General features: G+C 40.3%; 2 protein-coding genes and 1 long non-coding RNA gene across 3 annotated transcripts; all 3 read right to left on the reverse strand.

The window, feature by feature from the left end:
- Positions 1 to 1,545: 1,545 nt before the first annotated feature.
- LOC136068015 (uncharacterized) lies at positions 1,546 to 2,082 on the reverse strand. Its single transcript, XM_065774609.1, has one exon. It carries the CDS (start codon positions 2,080 to 2,082, stop codon positions 1,546 to 1,548), a length of 537 nt encoding a protein of 178 aa, XP_065630681.1.
- Positions 2,083 to 14,211: 12,129 nt separating this feature from the next.
- Positions 14,212 to 16,086, reverse strand: LOC136068016 (uncharacterized). The gene has a single exon (XM_065774610.1). It carries the CDS (start codon positions 16,084 to 16,086, stop codon positions 14,212 to 14,214), a length of 1,875 nt encoding a protein of 624 aa, XP_065630682.1.
- Positions 16,087 to 16,361: 275 nt separating this feature from the next.
- Positions 16,362 to 20,382, reverse strand: LOC136068021 (uncharacterized). Its single transcript, XR_010629408.1, has 3 exons — positions 20,134 to 20,382; positions 19,479 to 19,529; positions 16,362 to 18,401 (listed from the first exon to the last, which is right to left on the reverse strand). It is a non-coding gene; the product is annotated as an uncharacterized LOC136068021 (long non-coding RNA).
- Between the last annotated feature and the right edge of the window lie 3,577 nt (positions 20,383 to 23,959).

A 23,959-nucleotide genomic window follows, 5' to 3' on the forward strand; every position in this document is an offset into this window, starting at 1 on the left:
GGCTAACGGTATCTAATGGTAACCTTGGAAAGCATCCAAGAAACTCATCCGAGGATGGTCGACAGTAGCATCTACTAATTGATCGATTTTCGGCATAGAGAAAGGATCCTTAGGACAAGCCTTATTTAAGTCTGTGAAGTCCACACAAACTCGCCATTTTCTGCTATTCTTCTTTACCACCACAGTATTTGCCAACCATTTAGGATAAAAAACTTCTTTAATAGCCTCAGCTTATTTGAGCTTCATCACTTCTTCTTTAACTGCGTCCGCATGCTCTTTGGATGGCCACCGAGGAGGCTGCTTCTTAGGTACACACAATGGGTTGACCCTCAAATGATGGCAAATGAACTCTGGATCTACTCCTTGGGCTTTGTAAGTACTCTAGGCGAATACATCAATATTTCTTTTAAGGAAATCAATCAGCTCTTCTTTTTCTGGTTGAGGTATTTGAGACCCAATTTGAAAGTATCTTTCAAGATTGCCCCCAATTAAAACTTGCACTAAGTCCTCGCATTTAGCGCCTTTATCAAGATCTTCGACGGGTGACAATCGACCTCTTAACTGCTATAAGTCTCCCTCCGCCCTGACTGAGGATTCAGTCTCAGGTTCGTGTCGTATGGCAGCCATCAAGCATTGTCTAGCCGAGGATTGATCTCCGCGGATTTCACAAACGCGCCCTTCGGATGGATATTTAAATTTTTGATGCAGAGTGGAGGAAACAGCCCTTAGCGTATGTAACCAAGGTCTAGCTACAATTGCCGTATAAGGGGAATAAACATCTACAACAATGAAATCCACTTCCACTACTTCTGAGCCAGTCTGTACGGGCAGCCGTATCTACCCATTTGGGGTGACCATCCTTCCGTCGAAGCTAACCAGGAGAGAACAGTATGGAGTTAAGTAATTAAGCTTGAGGTTCAGCCCTTTGTAGAGGTCAGGATACATAATCTCCACCGCGCTACCCTGATCCATCATCACCCTCTTCACATCATATCCCCCGATTCTGAGGGTGACTACCAAAGCATCGTCGTGAGGTTGAATGGTTCTAGCTTTATCTTCATCCGAAAAGCCTAAAATAGGCGGGACAACCGGTCTAGAGCTCCTCGGATCTCGACCAATATCCCCTGCTGGTAGCCGAGCTACTAACATAACTTTGGACGGCCAGGACCCTGTTCTTCTTGGCGCTGCGAAAATGACGTTAATAATACCTAATGGAGGTCTCGTAGAACCACTCTTCTCGAACTCAAAATTCACTTGACCTCCTTGGCCACTGGAGTGGTGCAAAAGATGCCTCAACCTGCCTTCACGGACCAGCTGGTCCAAATGGTCCCACAAACTTCTGCAGTCTTCAGTGGCATGCCCATGGTTTTGGTGGTATTGACAATAGAGATTGTGATTGCGTCTCTCAGGGTTCCCTACCAATTTACTCGGCCACCTAAAGAATGATTCATTCTTGATCTTTTCCAGAACTTGATGAACTGGCTCCTTGAACACTGTATTGACTGCTTGAGCATTTGTTGACCCCGACTGCCCAGCAAAATCTCTCTACAGCTTATTGTTGTTGTAACAATCCGACCTGAAGTACTTCCTGTCCTGGGGGTTATCCTTATCCTTACCCTTCCCTTGCTGCTGATCTTCTTCAACCCTTTTATATTTTTCAATACGGTCCATAAGTTGACGCATGTTAGTGACAGGTTTGCCGGACAAGGATGTCCTTAAACCATGATCAGTGGGGAGACCCAACTTAAACGTGTCTAGGGCCATTGCATCAAAGTTGCCCTCCATATCATTAAACATCTCCCAATATCTATCTGAATACACCTTAAGGGTTTCACCTTCACGCATGCTCAAGGATAGCAAAGAAGACAAGGGCCTGGCCACCCTTCGGCATGTGACGAAACGTGAACCAAAAGCTTGAGTGAGCTCTTGGTAGGAATTGATGGAGTCTACTTTCAGGTTGTTGAACCACCTCATTGCCACGGGTCTAAGACTAGAAGGGAATACCTTGCACATCAGAGCTTCATCTCTGGAGTAGACAGCCATCCTTTGGTTAAAATGGCTCACATGTTCCACAGGGTCCATTTTACCGTTGAAAATAGTGAAGGTTGGCTGGTTAAAGCGCCGAGGAAGCTTTGCTCCTTCAATCCTGCGCGTGAAAGGTGACCTAGAGATTTGATTCAAAGCCTTGCTCATGGCATCATTTCCCACCCCTCCATGTGATGGCCTTTGAGGTTGCTTCTTGCGAGGGTGTTCATCTTCATATGAAAAAGATTCACTGATTGGAGTTCAAGACCTTTGTTCATAAGTGATGTCTTGTTCGTCACTCGAGTCTTCATCAGAATGCGAGGCAGTATGCTTTCTTTTCGCACGGCGTAACTCCCTTCTTAACCTTTTAATCTCTATTTTCATGCTATTCTTCTCTGCATAAGACACATGACTTCTGCCATAAGGTTGAGTTCGCTCAGTGTGTGTAGTATGCACACTGCCTTCACGATCTTATCTCCGCTCCAAATTGAGAAAAGGGTTTATATGCTGGGACGCCCCAGATTCTGCCGGTTGTTGCCCTGGTTCGGCCATGACCAACTGCTGCTGTTTCCCCTTACACTCAAGCTCTCCCCACAGACGGCGCCAATTGTAGGGTTAGGATTTGTAGCCCAAGCCCAAAACAATGAATTTGTAGAGAATAGGTGAAAGAGCTAGGTTGATTATGGAATCGATAACAATTAATCACAACCCTCATGTATAAACCAACATAAATTTACACATAAAGAATAGGTGTCCGAAGAGGCATATTATTGATTATGTGGTGAATATAGATCTTAGGGTTACAATAAAGTTTTTTCGTTTTCTTCTCCCTTGTTCTCTCTCCCCTTTTTCTGAGGAGCTTCTTTCCTTTATATAACCTCCCTTCTCCTCATCTCTATCGTCCACTTGTACCTCATCCGTGAGCCTACTTGAGTATATGTCATGTCAAGCATATCCTTTAACTCTGTGTGAGTGGCGGTAGGTGAGAATACACTGTTCAGGGGTCTTCTCCACATAAATAGGGCCAGAAAAGTTGCTGCAGAGTATTAAATACGGTGGTAGCAGCTTTCTCTTTAGATATTTCTTCATCCTTATCGTCTCCAAGTATACTCAGAGCTTATCTTGATCAGGAGGAGTCCTCAGAAGATCATTTTGACCTTTTATACGTTCAATTAATCCATACTATTCGCGTTAGAGGAATATAATCTCTTCGGACGGAAGGCAGTCTCCTCGGGCGGCAACCATCCTTCTTTCCGGGGATCCTTCTTCCAGATGGTCCTTGCCCTTACCATCTCCTTCTCTTCGGACGCATAGTAATCCTCACATGGGGCTCTAGGCCCACTATGTTAGATTGGACCTTTTCCCCCCACAGTTACTATACTCCTGTTGAGCCAATTCAGTGACCACATCATCCATTTATTTTCCACCTCTTCTTTCCTCTTTTAAAACTTTTATTCTCCCTATTCTTATTTAAAAAAAAAAAACTATTTTTCACCCTATTAGTCCACATTTACTGTTACACTTTCTCAAACACTTCCTTCCCTTTTTGTCTCTTTATCTCCCCACTACTCTCTACTTTACTGTTACACTTCTTTCATCAGTTTCGCTTTCTTATATTTTGACTCTTCTTCTCCCCATTTTATTTTGTATAAATTTGATATCACGTCTCCCATTGAATCCATATTTTTCTTACAAAAAAATTGTGAGTACTCTCTCTCTCTTTACTTTTTTTTTTTGGTGGATTTTTTTTCTTTCTTATAACTTTGATAAAGGTTGATTTTTTTTTTTTTAAAAAATTTCACATCACAAAGTTTTCTATCTCCCTTTTATAGCTTTTGTTGAATTTTGGAAATATGAATTTGAGTTTATATCAAAACACAATTTACATATGGCTATGAGTTTGAATATGCCTAGCAATTTTTTGAGTAATGAATTATTATAAATTCTATATTTTACTCCTTTAGTTTCATTTTCATTTTAGTTAAGATAACATTGTAATTTTGTGATATTTTTTATTATTATGACAATCTCCTTATTTCTTAAAAAATGAGACATTTGAATAATAAATTTCAAACTTATAAAGTTTAGTTGTATATTAAGCAAATATAACACACTACAATAGAATGTAGAAGAATATGGTTCACCTTAAAGAAATATTAATTAAACATACAAAATTAATAGTATGATATATTTGTATAGATAAAATTTTAAAAAAAAATGTAGAAATTTAAAACAAAAATATAGATAATGTTTGAAGTAATTGTTACTTTTTATATATTACACCCCATTACATAATATTTATATATTCTCGCGCATTGCGTAGATCAACAATTAGTTTTAATAAAACTCATGACAGTATTCATATAAGTTCCAAAATATCATCATCATTGTCTTAGAGTTAGAGAAATGCTTTAGAATATTTATTTTTCTATAGTGAAATTAAAAGGGCAAATGAGTCATAATGTATTTCATAAAAAAGAAACTAATAGAATAATCTATGATATGTGAGAGAGAAAATTCTATTTCAAATTGATGTTGAGAGAAAATAAAACTAAAGTTGATTTTTTTTTTTTTTTTTTTGCTTAGTAATAACTAAAAATTTAACAATGAATTGTCCAAAAATAGGATTAAACTTAAAAATAAAAAAAATAAAAAATAAAAAATAACATTGAAACTATACATGCTTAAAAATAGCTATAAATTGTATGAAAGGAGAAAATACCGCAAAACCTTCAATATGACCAAAATTCTCTCATTAACATATAAAATAAGTGAAATAAAATTCAAAAACTTTAAAAATAACCGAAATATTCATGAAACCTTAAAATAACCTAAATGCCCATAATACCTTATGATGATGTATGGAATCAGTTAGTTGAACACTTCGGCTTCGGTGGACTACAGCGCTAGCGGAGGCCTACAAAGAGAGAAAGCAGTCAAAGGGTGACCGGGGTAAGCCGGCCAAAAACCCTCCGATGATGAAGTTAGTTTTTCTCTTCTAATGGAGTTTCAACTTTACTCAATGTAAAATCTCAGGAAATTCATACCTTTGCATGGTGAAGACCGGGCCTTATATAGGGTACTCTAGGGCGGTTACTAGTTCAATCACTTCCCCCAAAATCTTGGAATTCGGACATAACCTCCTCAACGGCTACAAAAAATCATAACCGCCGTTGGAAGTTACATGCAGTGGAGGGATTGGCGGCGATGAACGCGGGTTGATAAACCGCTAAGAAGTTCGCCAAGTGTTTGCGTAGTCGTCCATGTGCTCTGCGCATGGACGACTCTTTGTTGTGTCGTTGCGTGGTCGTCCATGCACCTTGTGCATGGACGATTCTCTCGATTTGATTCCCTGGAGTGATCAATTGCCCAACATCCCAAGGACGAGATATCTGGACGAATTGAAGATGGCCTGATGTTTGGCTAACCGCAACTCTCTGGACGACCCTTCTGGAAGAACAATAGATGTGATTTTTGGTTATACATCAGTTGCCCCCTTGTCCAGAGCGTCGTCCAGGGACAATATGGGGATTTTATCCCATTTATGTGGCCACGTGTCACGGTTTAATTCGGTGAGCAATTAAATCGATTGCGTTTCCCCACATGATTGCCACGTGTCATTTTCTTAGTGGGTGGTGTCGCTTCGTTGACCCCACTTCTAGGCCCTATAAATTGGCACGTTCTCTTTCTTGCCCTTCACCTTTCTCATAAACTTCCTTCCGCTATCTCGTCCAAGAATCTCGTCTAGCGTTTCGTCCTAGTTCTCAGGTACTTCCTCTTCTTTTTAGGTTTTTACAACCAAGTCCCTTATGAGAAGCATCACTATAAATGACAAAACCCCATGTACCTGAAAGGATAGTTAACACTGGAGCTGTGACCAATCTCTGCTTTAGCTCTTGGAAACTTTTCTCACATTCTTCCTTCCACTCGAATTTAACATTCTTCCAAGTAAGTTGTGTCAAAGGAGCTCCAATACGGAAAAATCCCTCTAAAAATCTTCTATAGTAACTAGCAAGGCCCAAGAAACTTCTGACCTCACTCACATTTGTAGGCCTATCCCAATTAACCGCCGCTTCTATCTTATTAGGATCCACTGTAATTCCATCCTTAGATATCACATGACCCAAGAACACTACTTGATTCAACCAGAATTCACACTTCTTCAGCTTAGCATACAACTTCCTTTCTCTTAGAATTTGTAAAACAATCCTCAAGTGTTCTTCATGCTCTTCTTGACTCTTAGAATAAATCAAAATATCATCAATGAACACAATGACAAATCGATCCAAGTACTCATGAAATACCCTATTCATCAAATCCATAAAAGTAGTAGGGGCATTAGTTAATCCAAACGGCATCACCAAAAATCCATAATAACCATATCTAGTCCGAAAGGCCGTCTTTGGTATATCCTCACTCTTAATCTTCAACTGGTGGTAACCAGAACGAAGATCAATCTTAGAAAAGACTTATGCTCTTTGCAGCTGATCAAATAGGTTATCAATACGAGGCAAAGGATATTTATTCTTTATGATGACTCTATTAAGCTCACGGTAATCAATACATAACCTCATAGACCCATCCTTCTTCTTGACAAATAAAACTGGAGCCCCCCAAGGTGAGGCACTAGGGCGAATAAACCCTTTGTCCAACAATTCTACTAGTTGCTCCTTAAGTTCTTTCAACTCTGTGGGTGCCATTCTATATGGTGCCTTAGAAATAGGTGCAGTTCTTGGAAGGAGATCAATAGAGAACTCAATCTCATGATCCGTGGGCAACCCAGGTAGATCATCAGGAAAAACATCCGAAAATTCCCTCACAATGGGAATGTCTCTTATCTCCAATTCTCCACTTTGTAAATCCACTATACTAGCAAGGAATCCTTGGCATCCTTTTCTAAGCAAGCGGTTTGCTTGAATGCATGATATCACAGGAGGCATAGAAGGCAACCATGAAGCCTTAAATAGAAATTCTGATTCACCTGGAGGCCTAAACACCACCTCTTTCTTAAAACAATGCACACTAACATGGTAAGAAGCCAACCAATCCATGCCTAAAATGACATCAAAATCATGCATATCTGACAACACCAAATCAGCCAATAACTCTCTACCTTCAATACAAATTGATGATGTATGGAATCAGTTAGTTGAACACTTCGGCTTCGGTGGACTACAGCGCTAGCGGAGGCCTACAAAGAGAGAAAGTAGTCAAAGGGTGACCAGGGTGAGCCGGCCAAACACCCTTCGATGATGAAGTTAGTTTTTCTCTTCTAATGGAGTTTCAACTTTACTCAATGTAAAATCTCAGAAAATTCATACCTTTGCGTGGTGAAGACCGGGTCTTATATAGGGTACTCTAGGGCGGTTACTAGTTCAATAACTTCCCCCAGAATCTTGGAATTCGGATATAACCTCCTCAACGGCTATAAAAAGTTATAACCGCCGTTGGAAGTTACATGCAGTGGAGGGATTGGCGGCGATGAACGCGGGTTGATGAATCGCTACGAAGTTCGCCAAGTGTTCGCGTAGTCGTCCAGGTGCTCTGCGCATGGACGACTCTTTGTTGTGTCGTTGTGTGGTCGTCCATGCACCTTGTGCATGGACGACTCTCTCGACTTGATTCCCTGGAGTGATCAATTGCCCAACATCCCAAGGATGAGATATCTGGACGAATTGAAGATGGCCTAATGTTTGGCTAACCGCAACTCTCTGGAGGACCCGTCTAGACGAACCATAGATGTGATTTTTGGTTATACATCAGTTGCCCCCTTGTCCAGAGCGTCGTCCAGGGACATTATGGGGATTTTATCCCATTTATGTGGTCACGTGTCACGATTTAATTCATTGAGCAATTAAATTGATTGCGTTTCCCCACACGATTGCCACGTGTCATTTTCTTATTGGGTGGTGTCGCTCCGCTGACCCCACTTCTGGGCCCTATAAATTGGCACATTCTCTTTCTTGCCCTTCACCTTTCTCATAAACTTCCTTCTCTATCTCGTCCAAGAATCTCGTCTAGCGTTTCGTCCTAGTTCTCAGGTACTTCCTCTTCTTTTTAGGTTTTCGTCTTCACCTTTACTTTAGTTATGTCTTCGTCCAGTAGTACACAGAGAAAAATAGATGAGTATCAGGACGTTTCATCTGGAAGCTATGAGAGTGGTGAGGGTAGTACTAGTTTAAGTAACAGTTCCTCAGACGAGCAGTATTCGTCTGGGGTGCCTGGCATTTCCTTAGAAGAATTTCAGGAAATGCAACGTAGGATGGCTTCTGGGACTGGGGCTAGCTCGTCCAGAGTGCCACCCAGCCCTCCTCAGGACGAGGAGGAGGAAAACATTATATATAGTTGTGCACCTGAGGTAGCATCCACTTTGGACGCTCCTAAGTTAAAAACATTAGTAGATAGATACCAAATTCCTACCGAGTTTAAACCTCGTCTGCCTAGGGAAGGAGAATGGTGCAATTCACCTTCTTCTGGTTTGGGGGTTTACTCGTCTTATCTCTTAGCTGGTCTAAGGTTTCCCCTCAATTCCTTTTGTAGAGTTCTCTTCCATAGGTTAGGTATTGGTCCCAATCAACTTAATCCTAATGGTTGGAGGACGATAGTCGCCATGCAAGTGTTATGGCGTGAGGCACTGGAAGGGGACCGTCCTATAACAGTGGACGAGTTCCTCTATTGTTATAAACCCTCAGAAATCAAACAGTCAGCTGGTTTTTACCAGTTCTCGTCCAGAGGCTCTCCTTATAGCTTAATAAAGGGCCGTAGCTCGTCTGATAGGCTCTGGAAACAAGAATTTTTTATCATTTCTGGTAACTGGGCTGGGGACCCAACAGATGTTAGTAATGCCCCCTTCCCTCCTTTTACCAGCCCCATAGGTCGCCTTCGTCCTGAGGGTATGTTTTCTTTTCATGTGATTCACTTTGTTATATTCTCTATCTTTCATTCGTCTAACCATTTTTCTTTTGTTGGTGTAGCTGTTACTCGTCCACGTTTAAACAAAACTTTCTTAGAACGAATTGATCATGTACGTGCCTTCCCTAGAAGGACCTTCCACGATTTAGTGACTCTTAGTAGTTTAACCACGTGGGGTCTTGGTCTAGAACCAACTGCTGAGAATTTAAGCCACGAGGAAACTACGCGTAAGAGTAAGTATCGTCCAGCTTCTTCCATTTCCATATTCATTATTAACATTGCTTATTTTTATTAACTGACTTCCTTCATTGTAGGAATATTTACAATGAGAGAGAATAGAGAAAAAACAGTAACTAGTGGGGACGAGGATGCTCCTCCACCTCCAATCGTCTAGAAGGCTACCGTCCAGCCTGGGAAGAGGAAGTCCAAGAAGATTTCAAGTTCCGTGGACCTAGACGACCTTCCTAGTCGTCGAGGTCCTAAAAAATCAAAAACCACTCAGACTCCTCTTCCCAAGGTCCCCAAATTCACTCCTCCCTCCACGGTGAATTTGGACGAGTCTTCTACCGACGTGGAGCCCGTCCAAATAGTTCATCCTATTCAGACTGACCCTGCACCTTCAACCAAGACTTCTAGGAAGCCTCATCCGTCAGAGCAATCAGATCGTCCTTCTAACTTAGTTCTGGACGAGGGGTATGCGTGGAGGACGTTCAAAGGGATCGTCACTGATAATGAGGTTAACGAATGTTACAACATGTCAGTGAAAGAATTTGAACGTTCTGGCATCCACGACCTCTTTAAGGTAGACTTTAACTCGTCCTTGCTCTCTTTTCTTTTTTTTTTTCTTTTTATATATATCTGGCTAACTCTTATTCGTCCATGCACAGGCTATGTCAAAGTTTTATACAGCGACGTGCCAGGCCAAGGAACTAGCTGAGGAGGCCAAGACGGCAAATGAGAAGGCTAAAGAGTTAGGCAATGAAGTCTTGCTGAAAAAGGGGGAGGTGATCAGGCTGACGGAGGAAATCAACCGTTTGCTAGGAACTGAGACGAGATTCAAAGACGAGGTTGAGGAACTTAAGGCAGATGCTGTTGAAAAAGATACTCGCATCGCCTACTTGGAGGGACAAGTTTCAGAGTTTAACTCGTCCTTGGAGAAGGCACGTGAAGAAGCCATATCAGCTTTCAAGAAGTCTGGCGAATACAAGAATCGTCTAGACAGCTATTACGCTGCTGGGTATGAGGACTTCCGTGCTGATGCCAAGGACGCATTTCCTGACTTGAACTTTGATGCCTTCAAGATTCCTCAAGCCACAGAAAGTTCCTTGCTTATGACGGGTTCTGAGGATGTGAATGTGGAGGACGATGCCACTAACGAGGTGAACCAGGACGATCCGAAGAACCCAGCAAATTGAATTCATCCAGAGTTTTTATGTTCTTTGTTTAAAGTGCCCTAGTGTTTTGGGCTTTTACTTTTACCTTTTTTTTTTTTTTTAAATCTATTCGAGTACAATTTCTTCATCCAAGTTTATGGACGAGTTTTATGAACAGGCACTCATTACTCTTAAGGGTTTTTGGACGGTGGTCGTCCACCCTATGAATCTTATATGAATGTATGAATGCTTTTCCTTTTCATTGTTCCTTGTGCTTGAATGTTCCTTAAGTTTTGTGAACAAAATTTCATTTATATCGTCCATACCATTTTTGGCTGTTGTGGGATTTTCCTTAGTGTGGATGTTTCATCTCGTCTTGAACATGTGGACAAATTCCTTCTTGTATAATATTATGAAATGTTCATTAAGTAATGTTCGTCCATGAACGATGTCCTTTTGCCAGACTTAATCGTTACTCAAATTTAGGATGATTATTTATTCGTCCTTAATAAAATTTTCCCAACAAATTCTCTTCCATGGGCTGGATTGTTAAGTTGGCTAGACTCATCTATGGGCCCATGGTGTTTTCACACGCACATGGTTCGTCCATAGTGTAGACGATTGCTCTTTAGGTTTGCCTCGTCTTGAGCTTAGACGGACATACCTCGTTTATTTTTCTTGCTTTATCCTTCTCTAAAGGAAAGCTTTTAGACGATAAATCCTTGCGTCCAAGGATTTTACTCGTCTTTGGCCTTTCGCCTTCCGTGGATCATTTTGAATCATAGAAAATGGGGGATTCCCATACAATCATACACATACTTAAAACGCATCATTTTCAGAAATCCATACTATATAATCATTCGTCCACAATCATGGCACATGCTTGAGAGCTTGTGCCTTTAGGGAATTAAAAATACATAATACAACATAACTTCGTCCATGAGCAGCATAAAATACTTATCCACTTAAAACACAATAGTAATAAGCACACTGGAAAATAACATTTAAACACATTACTTAAAACGTCCAAAGACCTCGTCCACCTCATGGCTCGTCCATGACCACCTTTCATTGATAGTACCTCCTTAGGTGTTCAACGTTCCACGGGTGCTCTAACTTTCGTCCATCCAGGGCTTCCAGATAGTAGGATCCTGGTCTCTTGGAGTTGATAACTCTGTAAGGTCCTTCCCAGTTTGGTCCCAGTTTTCCGTGGGCCGGATTTTTGGTGGCCAAAGAAACCTTTTTCAGGACGAGATCCCCAATGTTGAAGCGCCTAGGTTTCACCATGGCGTCATGCTGTCTCGCCATGAGATTTTTGTACCTTGCTACTCTTTGCTCCGTGCATCCTTACCTCGTCTATGAGGTCGAGATTAAGACGAATCTGTTCATTATTCTCTTCATCTTGATACTTCATCACCCTATGGCTGGCCATATGCACTTCTGCGGGCATGACTGCTTCGCTCCCATACGCTAACTTGAAAGGAGTCTCTCCTGTGGGAGTCCTCACCGTTGTTCTATAAGCCCACAAAACACCTGGTAATTCGTCTGACCATACTACCTTTGCCCCTTCAAGGCGAGTCTTGATAATTTTTAACAAAGATCGGTTTGCTACTTCTGCTTGCCCGTTGGCCTGTGGGTGGGAGGGTGAGGAGTAGTGATTTTTGATCCCGAGTTGTTCACAAAATTCTCTGAAGGGTGTATTATCAAACTGTCGTCCGTTGTCGGACACTAACACCCTTGGTACTCCAAATCTGCATACAATGCTCTTCCAAACAAAGTTTTTGACATTTTGCTGCGTGATTTTCACTAAGGGTTCAGCTTCCACCCATTTAGTGAAATAATCTATCCCCACCACCAAAAACTTCATCTGTCTGGTTCCAATTGGGAAGGGACCCAAAATATCCAAACCCCATTGTGCAAAAGGCCAAGGGGCCATCATTGGGGTAAGGTATTCAGATGGTTGCCTAGGAATATTGCTGAATCGTTGGCATTGATCACACACCTTAACATACGCCTTAGCGTCAGCTTGGATGGTTGGCCAATAATACCCTGCACGGATGACCTTGTGGACGAGTGATCTGGCCCCCGAGTGGTTACCACACGCTCCTTCATGAACTTCTCTTAGTAGATAATTAGCCTCGTCTGGGGCCAAACACCTTAGGTATGGTTGTGAAAAACCTCTTTTGTAGAGAACCTCGTCCATGAGGATGTACCTGGCCGATCTAACCCTGAGCTTCCGAGCCTCGTCCTTCCCTTCTGGAAGCCTTCCGTCCCTCAGGTATGATACTATTGGGGTCATCCAATTCTCCTCACCTTCTATTTGTAGCATTTCTGGGAGATCTATGCTGGGCATGTATCGTATTTCATCAAACTTGTCCATTGCTTCATTGGCAGAGGCTTCCTTTGCTAGAGTGTCCGCTTCCATGTTCTCTTCCCTTGGGATTTGTACAAAGTTAGCTTCCCTGAATTTCTTTGCAAGGCGTAATACTTTCTTCAAATATTTTTTCATTCTATCTTCCTTGGCTTCACACGTCCCATTTACTTGGCCTATGACCAGCTGCGAGTCTCCCATGATGAGTACTGAGTCCGCTTCTACAGATTTGGCCAACTCCAACCCTTTAAGAAGGGCTTCATAGTCTACTTCATTGTTAGTAGTTTGGTATTGCAAGCGAACCTTGCACTTCAGCTTGTCTCCTTCTGGCGACTGTAGAACAACTCCTATGCCTCCTGTATGCTGTGTAGATGATCCATCTACGTGGACGACCCATCTTTCACTATCTTCTTTAGCATCCAAGTCCTCATAACTTGGAGTGAATTCTGCAATGAAATCTGCCAGGGCTTGAGCTTTTATTGCATTCCTCGGTCGGTACCGAACATCAAACTCACTAAGCTCAACTGCCCACTGAATTAATCGTCCTGCAGCTTCAAGTTTGTTCATTGCCTTCTTGAGTGGACGATCAGTCATGACATTGATGACATGACCTTGAAACTAGTGCCTCAACTTCCTTGAGGTTGTTATTAGCGCGAAGGCTAATTTTTCTATCAATGGGAACCTTCCTTCTGCTCCTCTTAGTGCCCGGCTAGTATAATACACAGGCTTCTGTACCTTTTCTTCCTCTCTGATCAACGCTGAACTCACGGCATGTGGGGATATTGCTAAATACAAATATAGTTCTTCTCCTAGCACGGATGGACTTAGCAACGGGGCTGTGGTAAGATATTGCTTTAGGTCCTGGAAGGCCCTTTGGCAATCGTCCGTCCATTCAAATGCCTTCCTGAGGATTTTGAAAAAGGGTAAACACTTGTCGATGGCTTTTGAGACAAACCTGTTCAGAGCTGCAACTCGTCCAGTTAAGGATTGGACTTCCTTGATGTTCTTCGGTGGCTCCATATTCAATATGGCTTGGATCTTGTCTGGATTTGCCTCAATTCCTCTCTCTGAAACCATAAATCCTAGAAACTTTCCCGACGATACTCTGAATGCACATTTACTTGGGTTCAACTTCATCTTGTATCGCCTAAGCGTTTCAAAGGTTTCCTGAAGGTCGTCCAAGTGGCTACCTTCGTCTAAGCTCTTCACAAGCATATCATCCACGTACACTTCCACATTCCGTCCTATCTATGGACGAAACATGTGATTCACCAACCTTTGATAAGTTGCCCCTGCGTTCTTCAGACCGAAGGGCATCACCTTGTAACAAAGCAAACCCTGACTGGTAATGAAAGATGTCTTTTCCTGATCTGCATCGTCCATCTTTATCTGATTATATCCTGAGAAGGCATCCATGAAGCTCAATAGTTGATAGCCAGCTGTAGAATCAACCAATTGATCAATACGGGGTAAAGGATAACTATCCTTAGGGCAAGCCTTGTTTAAGTCAGTAAAGTCGACACACATCCTTCACTTGCCGTTCGCCTTCTTTACCATTACTACATTTGCCAACCAATCTGGGTAATAGACTTCCCGGATAAACTGTGCTGCAGTTAGTTTCTGAACCTCTTCCTTGATAGCCTTCTCTCGTTCAGGGGCAAACACACTCTTCTTTTGACGAATAGGCTTCGATGAGGGGGATACGTTCAGTCGATGAGTAATTACACTTGGATCAATACCAGGCATATCGTCATGACTCCATGCAAAAACATCGGCATTTTTCTTTAGGAACTGGACGAGGTCTTCTTTCGCCCTCTTCTTCATACTTGTCCCAATTCTAGTAAACTTTTCACTATCATTTTCTTGCAATAAGACATCTTCCAATACCTCAGTTGGTTCTGCAACAATTTTTCTTTCTTCTATAATCATAGCTTGCATTTGCTCGTCCACAGCCAGCATGGCTAGGTAGCATTCTCTGGCTGCCAATTGATCTCCTTGTGCTTGCCCTACCCCACACTCTGTAGGAAATTTAACTGACAGATGATAGGTAGACGTCACCGCCTTCCAGCTATTCAAAGTTGGTCTTCCAATGATGGCATTATAAGAGGAGGAACAATCCACCACAAGGAAATTTACATCTTTGGTTATTTGCTGCGGGTATGACCCTACTACTACAGGTAAGGTAATGGTGCCTACGGGCTGCACTTTCATTCCCCCAAATCCTATCAGTGGCGAACATGCAGGACGAAGCTGATCTCGTCCAATCCTCATCTGCTGGAAGGCGGGATAATACAATATATCTGCGGAGCTTCCATTATCCACCAACACCCTCCTGGTTTTGTAATCTGCTATGAGCAGGGTAATGACAATTGCATCGTCATGCGGATGATGGATCCTTTCAGCTTCTTCGTCCGTAAAAGTGATGGTTGGTTCGTCTGTTCCCTTCATCCTTGGGGGTCGTCCAGAGAGTTGGACGTTCTGCACCGCTTTGAGGTACGTCTTCTTCGCCTTGGAGGACTGCCCTGTCGACGTCCCACTAATGATAACTCTTATTTCTCCGAGTGGGGGCCGTGATGGTTCTTCCATCTTCGCTTTCAATTTTTCATCTTTATGATCTCTTCCAACGAAATGCCTCAATTTTCCTTGTCTGATGAGATTCTCAATCTGCTGTTTCAAGTCATAACACTCATCCGTGTCATGACTATGATCCCTATGGAAGCGACAATATTTATTCTTATTGCGCTTGTTAGGATCTCCCTTCATCTTTTCTGGCCACTTCAAGGAAGGATCATCCTTGATCTGCATGAGCACTTGATCGAGTGGGGCATTCAAGGGTGTGTAATTCTGATTCCGTGCTGATGGGCCTGCCTTCCTATTATCCCTGTCTCGATCCTTCTTGTCTTCCGTTCGTCCCTTCTTTGGACGAGGCCCTTGGTCAGGATGACGCGGGGGGTTGGCTTCCATTCTCTCAACTCTCTTCCTCTTCTTAGCTATGATAGCGTCTTCTGTATTCATAAAGTTTTGGGCTGAATGGATGAGTTCAGCCATGGATTGGGGCTCTTTTTCATACAACTTGTGAATAAATAAATCAGAGTTAAACCCATTATGGAAGGCTGCCAATAGGAGCTTGTCGTCCACCTCATCTACTGTCAAGGCTTCCCTATTGAAGCGCGTGATGAAGGAATGCAGGCTCTCATTTTCTCCTTGCTCTATGGTCAGCAAACTGGACGAGGAACGTTTGTGTCTTTGTCCCCTAATGAAATTATTGACGAATAACTTGCTCAACTCCTCAAAAGAACTTACAGAATTCGAGGGTATTTTGCTGAACCATACACGTGATGGTCCCTTAAGGGTGGTAGGGAAGGCTCTGCACATGATCTCGTCCGGAACTCCTTGGAGGTGCATTGTTGTCTTGAAAGTAGCGATATGATCGAAGGGATCACGCCTCCATCGTATGAGTCCAGGGAAGGCATTTTAAACTTAGGCGGCAAAGGATGCCCATTGATGGAAGCAGTAAAAGGGGAATCTGTTCGGTGGACCAAATCCTCTACGGGATTTGCCCTTCTCATGTTCTCCTTCATCTCATCCATAACCTTCCTCATCTGATCCATTTCCTTCTCCAGATGTGGCACCCTTCGCGAAATGGTGCCTCTTGATTGAATCTTAGGCTCAGCATTTCCTCCTCCATATCCTCGACTCTGGGATTGTCTTTTAGCTTGCCCTTCTCGTCGCTGCCTTTCTATCTCCCTAGTCAACTCTTGGTTTTGGCGGGTTAATTCCGCCATCGCGGCCGCCATGGATTGTATGTGTTGGATGGAAGGCGACTGCGTGACAGGCGCTGATTGGTGATTTCGATGGGGATGGCTAGAAGCATCCCTACTCCCTTGATGGCCTGGGCTAGTAGCCCTTGATCTGGTCTGAACCATTCGACTTTTGTCCCAGGAAAAGCAAGTCGCAAATCGTTTTCACGAAATTGTATCCCTACAGACGGCGCCAACTAATGATGTATAGAATCAGTTAGTTGAACACTTCGGCTTCGGTGGACTACAGCGCTAGCGGAGGCCTACAAAGAGAGAAAGTAGTCAAAGGGTGACCAGGGTGAGCCGGCCAAACACCCTCCGATGATGAAGTTAGTTTTTCTCTTCTAATGGAGTTTCAACTTTACTCAATGTAAAATCTCAGAAAATTCATACCTTTACGTGGTGAAGACCGGGCCTTATATAGGGTACTCTAGGGCGGTTACTAGTTCAATAACTTTCCCCAGAATCTTGGAATTCGGATATAACCTCCTCAACGGCTACAAAAAGTTATAACCGCCGTTGGAAGTTACATGCAGTGGAGGGATTGGCGGCGATGAACGCGGGTTGATGAACCGCTACGAAGTTCGCCAAGTGTTCGCGTAGTCGTCCAGGTGCTCTGCACATGGACGACTCTTTGTTATGTCATTGTGTGGTCGTCCATGCACCTTGTGCATGGACGACTCTCTCAACTTGATTCCCTGGAGTGATCAATTGCCCAACATCCTAAGGACGAGATATCTGGACGAATTGAAGATGGCCTGATGTTTGGCTAACCGCAACTCTCTGGACGAACCATAGATGTGATTTTTGGTTATACATCACAAATAATACAAGACTTAAGCACAAGATTAGTCATTAAAGTATCACCAACAGGGGTAGAAACCGAAAACTCAAAATCAAGTAGTTCGGGGCTCTCAATAACTTTTCCATCTTTAGCAACCAATTCTCTACTACCATTGGGTCAAGTTCACCATTAAAAGATTGAGGGTTTTTGCTTATGGAACTCTCCAATGAACAACCCTCCTTCCTACGCTCACCACCCTGGACAGATCTAGCAATCCTAGCATAGATCTTGTCTGTCACCTCATCAATCTTACCACCATCAAAAGTGACAAATCTCTCATGCTCTTGGCATTGCCTAAGGCCATGCTCTGGAGCTGCAACCTCATCTACATGCCTTACTTTATGTGCTTTATTTTTAGGAGGTATGGTGTATAAAGGCACTTATGTCCATACCCAAGAAACAAAGTAGGTAATCGCAAGGCAACATAGAAGGTTAGCATAGACAAGCTAGATAAGAATAAAGGAAAAGCAGGTGGAAGCTGAAACAAATGAAAAGAATAAAGGATTCATCAAACTCCTAATGATCTGACTTAAATCAAAATCAAAATCAATTCCTATTTTCAAAGTCTACAGAATCATAACCTAAGCTCTGATACCAAAACTGTCACGCCCCAAACCCAAAAGGGTCCAAAGCATGAGAAATACATCCCTTGATTTTTCCTTTTTGGACAACCAACTATAGGAGATCTTTATTTTCCTTTCATTTCCACATGATAAGGATATATAATCATAAATCTCCACATTACAAGTTAGAGCTCTATAACACGTTTACGAACAATAACTAAAAATCATGTGCTTCCACATAATACATGAATATATTACAAAACTCTTGGATTACACAAAGTCACAATCTTATCAAGAATAAAGAATCTTAATATCAAGACTAGGCCTATCACGCCTAAGGCTAACAAACCTCAAGTGACCAACCTCCAATAGAATTAATTAATGTCTCGATGAACATAGCAAAGTCGAGTCACCAACTATTTACAGCAAAAGTCTCCAAATTTAACATAGCACTTTAATCATCACCAACAAAATAAGCTTCATATCCAAGATATAGCTAATTACTCTGAAAAACTGTGAACGGGTGGGATGAGCTAATGCCCAATAAGTAGCATAATTAATGGGGTGGGGGAAATGCAAATTTCATCTACTATAATAATAATAATATGACAAGAATGATTTAATAATGAAATAAAAGTTCCTCAAAGTAAATATCTTGAAACCATATGCTATAATCTATGAGCAATAATAATATAATTCCAAAGCCATAAAATCTAACATATGGTAATTTATCTCAAATATACCACACTACCACATAGACTGGTCAGGGGATCCACCCATTCACAACTGGCATGATATTGTCCTCTCTGGTATGCAGACTCTTGGCCCCATGGACAGCAGCCTCACCCATACCCTCAAGGTTTTTCTCTCACCCCATGGGCAGCAGAGAGAGCGCATCAAATAGGACCTCTCTTGCATGTGGTCTCTTGGCCCCATGGGCAGCAGCCTCACCCACACACAATCAAGGAATCCACTTCCCCCCATGGACAGCAGGGAAGAACGCGTCATCCAAAGTGAAAGGGCACTAACCTAGACTTAATTCCATTGTCACAAAGACTATGAAAACCAAGTTGGGTGATCACTGGGAAATCACACATGGCATGGTGTTAAAATCACATAAACTCACAGGTTACATTACTTTGAAACACATAGTTCATATCCAGGTAGTTTCAGAAAACCTTAAATAATCTAACTTCTACAAAGTTTGTAAGGTTTTCAACTTCATTCTTGTCAAAAAGATTTTCTATCAATTTCCCAAGTACTAAGACAAGATAAGCATCTTAAATTTTCTAATACACCATAAAATCCAAGATTTTCTTATCAAGATTAAATAAAAAATGCTCATTTTTCCATATCAACAATTTATACATTTCCCCAAATGCAATACCAAATATGATGCATTTTCATATATAATCACACACACACACACACACACACACACACACATACACACACTCACACATATATATTAAGGTTACAACACAGTAGTTTTTAGAAAAATATAGTTTCCATAGGTAATTTCCAAAAACGTGTCTAACCAAAAACAACATTTATGTTATTTTTCAAAAATCCCATTAGAAAGCTACTTACCTCCCAACCGCAAAATCCTAATTCTCCAAGCTCCAAGAGATTAGCTAGAATCTAAACAATATCAAGTAAACATATCACAATAAGTATAGAGCTCGAAATTGCATCTAGCCACAATTTAGGAACTACTAAATAATCACTTAATTAGGCAAGCCTAGTATTTAACCTCATCAATAATAATATAATCCACTTCCATAGTTTCTCAACAAATTGATTCACAAGATATAAACTCCAATTTATAAAGTTAACCCATTTAATATCATCTCCAACATTATGACTAGCTTCCATAAAATTTACACTACATCATTAAGAGACCCATGAAAGCAAAATCAAAATATCCTCCAAGACAACAAATTTAGAACTTCAACTAACTCCAAATAAACCCAATGGCAATGGAAAAATTAAATTTACCAATCATCACATGTTATAACTTAAAACTCCTAAATTTTTCCACCATACATAAACCTTAAGTAGCAATTAATAGCACAAAATATATACCCACTCATCAAATAATTCCACCAATACAAAACCCATACATAAAAATACATAAATATCACTTCCAATGCTCATAAATCACATGGGTATCATTATTAAAGCTTAGATAAAAATAACCTCAAGCAAAAGTGCAAAACCCGCCAAAGAGATGAGAAATTTTTACCTCAAAAAAAGGATGTGAAGGTGTTTATGGGTTCCCAAAAATTTTCCGATGATCTTGCCGAAAAAATGATGGTGGAGATGTTAATTTGGAGGTGCTGGAGAGAGAGTTTGAAGAAGTGAAAAGGAGTTTTACCGAAAATGAAAAAGAAGAAAAAGAAAGAAAAGAGAAGTGAAGGAGTGAGCCGGCCAAAGAAGAGATAAGATGAGAGAAAAGGAGTGGTGGGTAGTGGGGTTAGGTGGGGGGCACGTGGGAGCTTAAAACAATCTGACCTCACATTTTTTTTTTTTTTAAACTAACGGGATGTTACAATCCTATTAATATATACTAGCTTGTAACCCTATGCATATGAATGGATACACTCAAAAATATACAATAAGATGCATAATATAATTTTTATAAATATAATTTAAATACTTTTTATAGTCATTTTTATATTTTATTAACTCTTTAAAAAAATTTGTTAGGATATTGTTAGGTATAAAATGTAAATTGTCCATTTTTTATTATTATTGTGAAGCACTTTTTTTTTTTTTTACAATTCATTTATTCTAAACTTTTTGGTTTTTATAGTTAATAACTCACTTGGAAGAATATTTATAATGTGGTCTCACATTTGATTCTAAAATTGAGAAATAAAACCCTTTAAAAATAAATAATTTAAGACACATGACGCAAAATTGGAACTCTAATTTGAAATTCTAATTTGAGTTTCTCTTAGCTTCACCTATTATTGTATATATAGATATATAGACTAGTGTGTAGCCCGTGCATATACATAGGAACAATAAAAAATAATCACAATTATACTATTCAAATTATACTTTTTTTTTTAAGAACATATTCAAATTATACATGATATTAACTTACACTTTAAAAAAAAAAACCATAATTTCTAAAATACGTAATAGTTTTCATTTTATATATGTGTGTGTGTATGCACATGGTAGAAAATTAGACTTTAGTTGAAATCTAAGTAAGAATCTGTTAGGTTAAGATAGCTCAACAAATCACCAAAAATACTAAGTGCAGTGGAAAATAAATTAGACACGGTGATTTGTTAACAAATGAGGAAAAACTCGCAAGGCAAAAGCCCCACAGGGTGATTTTAAGGTCACCACTCTCAAGAATTCACTAATCAACAATCAAGCAATTACAAGTATAAGAAATTTTATCAACTACCCTAACCTATCCTTTCCCACAGACGGCGCCAACTGATGATGTATGGAATCAGTTAGTTGAACACTTTGGCTTCGGTGGACTGCAGCGCTAGCGGAGGCCTACAAAGAGAGAAAGCAGTCAAAGGGTGACTGGGGTGAGCCGGCCAAACACCCTCCGATGATGAAGTTAGTTTTTCTCTTCTAATGGAGTTTCAACTTTACTCAATGTAAAATCTCAGGAAATTCATACCTTTGCATGGTGAAGACCGGGCCTTATATAGGGTACTCTAGGGCGGTTACTAGTTCAATAACTTCCCCCAGAATCTTGGAATTCGGACATAACCTCCTCAACGGCTACAAAAAATCATAACCGCCGTTGGAAGTTACATGCAGTGGAGGGATTGGCGGCGATGAACGCGGGTTGATGAACCGCTACGAAGTTCGCCAAGTGTTTGCGTAGTTGTCCATGTGCTCTGCGCATGGACGACTCTTTGTTGTGTCGTTGCGTGGTCGTCCATGCACCTTGTGCATGGACGATTCTCTCGATTTGATTCCCTGGAGTGATCAATTGCCCAACATCCCAAGGACGAGATATCTGGACGAATTGAAGATGGCCTGATGTTTGGCTAACCGCAACTCTCTGGATGACCCTTCTGGACGAACAATAGATGTGATTTTTGGTTATACATCACCTTAAATTTCAAAAATTGACTAAAATAGATTTTTTTTTTTTTTTAACTTCAAAAATTAATTAATTAACTAAAAAAATTGAACAAAATAATTTATAAAAACAAGAATGATGTAAAAATTCTTGAAACCTTTAAAATGACTAAAATACTTATGAACCTTGAAATGTACCATAATAGGATCAAAACTACTATATATAGTTTGGGTGGAAAATAGGGAAAAGAGAAAATAAATTTTTGAGTTGTTTGGTAGGGAGAGAAAAATGGAGAGATTTTGGTAGTGCTGAAATATTTTCTTCTCGAGCCCATCAAAATGTAATCTCTCTTATTTATAGAAAGAAACTTCGGGTGATTGTATGCTTTATGTCTCTCTCATTACAATGTTAACCACAACTACCAACCACATATCTTAATCTTCTTCTTTTTTGTTTCAAAGAAATCTTATCTCTTTTTTTTTTTTTTCTTTTTTTTTGGTGTCAAATGCAACATTTCTACTCTTTGTCCACTACAGAGTCTCTGTTGATGGTCCTGATCTTTTGCTGCCTCCCTCTCGCAATTTAGGAAGCACATATACTTTATTTAGAGTATCATAACTATGTCATACCTCGTATTGGCCGTTCTATATTATAATTTTTCAAAAATTGCTCTTATCACCTTATCGTACTTGTGTTGTCCAAGTCCATGCTTCCTAGGTTGCGGTCAGCCTCACCCACTTGATTCTGCGTGTCTGGATTCACTTCTAGCATTCTGCAAAGTAGAGTATTCAATGCTGCAATTTGGTCTAAGTCAACTAGTTGTCGTGAAATGAGTTGGTTTTCACTTTCAGTGAAGGCGTGGTGAATGTTGTCGATGGTGACATCGTTTATTGTGAATTATGAGCCTTTGATCGCGTTGACGAAGATGTTAGAGGAGACAAACAGTATTAGCAAGGTCAACTGTGAGGAGAGAGGAGACGTTGGACTGTTGGTCTGCATTTTAGTTTCAATCAGTTGTCAGCAAAACACGATGAACAACTGTAGATATGCTACTACAGTTAAACATACACATTAAACCTAAATATAGCCTTTTCCCTTTAGTTAAAAGAAAAAATTATTAAAAAAAAAAAAAAAAAATCCCAGCAATGTTATGTCCATAATATTTTCACAACAAATCATATAAGTTGGTGGTATTAATTTGAACTAATCACTGAAATTATTGTTTTGCTCATCAACAACAACCATTAACAACTTGTCACTTATAATTAATTGTGAAAATCTTATAGAACGCATTTCTCTAAAAAAATGGTATAAAATAATATGTAGCTCTACCATTTTATTTTATAATATATTTGAATTTACACAAATATGACTTCTTTTTGGTTTCTGTTTTTGTTGTTTTTTATTTTATATATATATATATATATATATATTTTTTTTTTGGGTGAGCAGGCATCATGCCTTGGTCAAAGGAACAAAATTATCCAAAAGTAAGGCAATGAAAAGTCCAATAAAAATTGTGGTAAACACGAGTGACATTTTTGGTGTTTATTTTTTGGTTACCTGCAATCATGTTCACTTTTGAATTATTTTTCGTTGTGTTGTACGATAGTAAGCTTTGATACCAATTGATTGTGATATGTGATCTCCCATTTGGTTCAGCTTTTTGCGCCCCAAAAATCACGTTTGCTGTTACAAAATGTGATTTCAGTGTTTGGTAAAATTTTACCATCATGCATTTTGGTCTACTAAATGTGAAATCCTGCATTTTTATAAGATACCCATAGAGCTGCAATTGCAAAACGCTAAAAACAATATATATATATATATTAATTATTGTTGGAATTTTTGTCTTTTATCTTTAAAATAACTTTACCCCATTATCTAACCACAAAAGAATCATACATAGATAGAAAGCAATTTGCAATGATCTGAGTTTTGGAATTGGTTTTGGGGGTTACAGAGAGAAATTAGAATTGGTCTTGGGATTATGGGGTTACCCCGGGGC

This window comes from Quercus suber, unplaced genomic scaffold, assembly GCF_002906115.3.
Source record: "Quercus suber isolate HL8 unplaced genomic scaffold, Cork oak 2.0 scaffold_95, whole genome shotgun sequence".
Classification (NCBI taxonomy): Eukaryota; Viridiplantae; Streptophyta; class Magnoliopsida; order Fagales; family Fagaceae; genus Quercus; species Quercus suber.

Bases quoted from the DNA above. Each gene is read 5' to 3' on its own strand.
- LOC136068015 (XM_065774609.1), bottom strand. From the start codon at position 2,082: ATGGACCCTGTGGAACATGTGAGCCATTTTAACCAAAGGATGGCTGTC.
- LOC136068016 (XM_065774610.1), bottom strand. From the start codon at position 16,086: ATGCACCTCCAAGGAGTTCCGGACGAGATCATGTGCAGAGCCTTCCCT.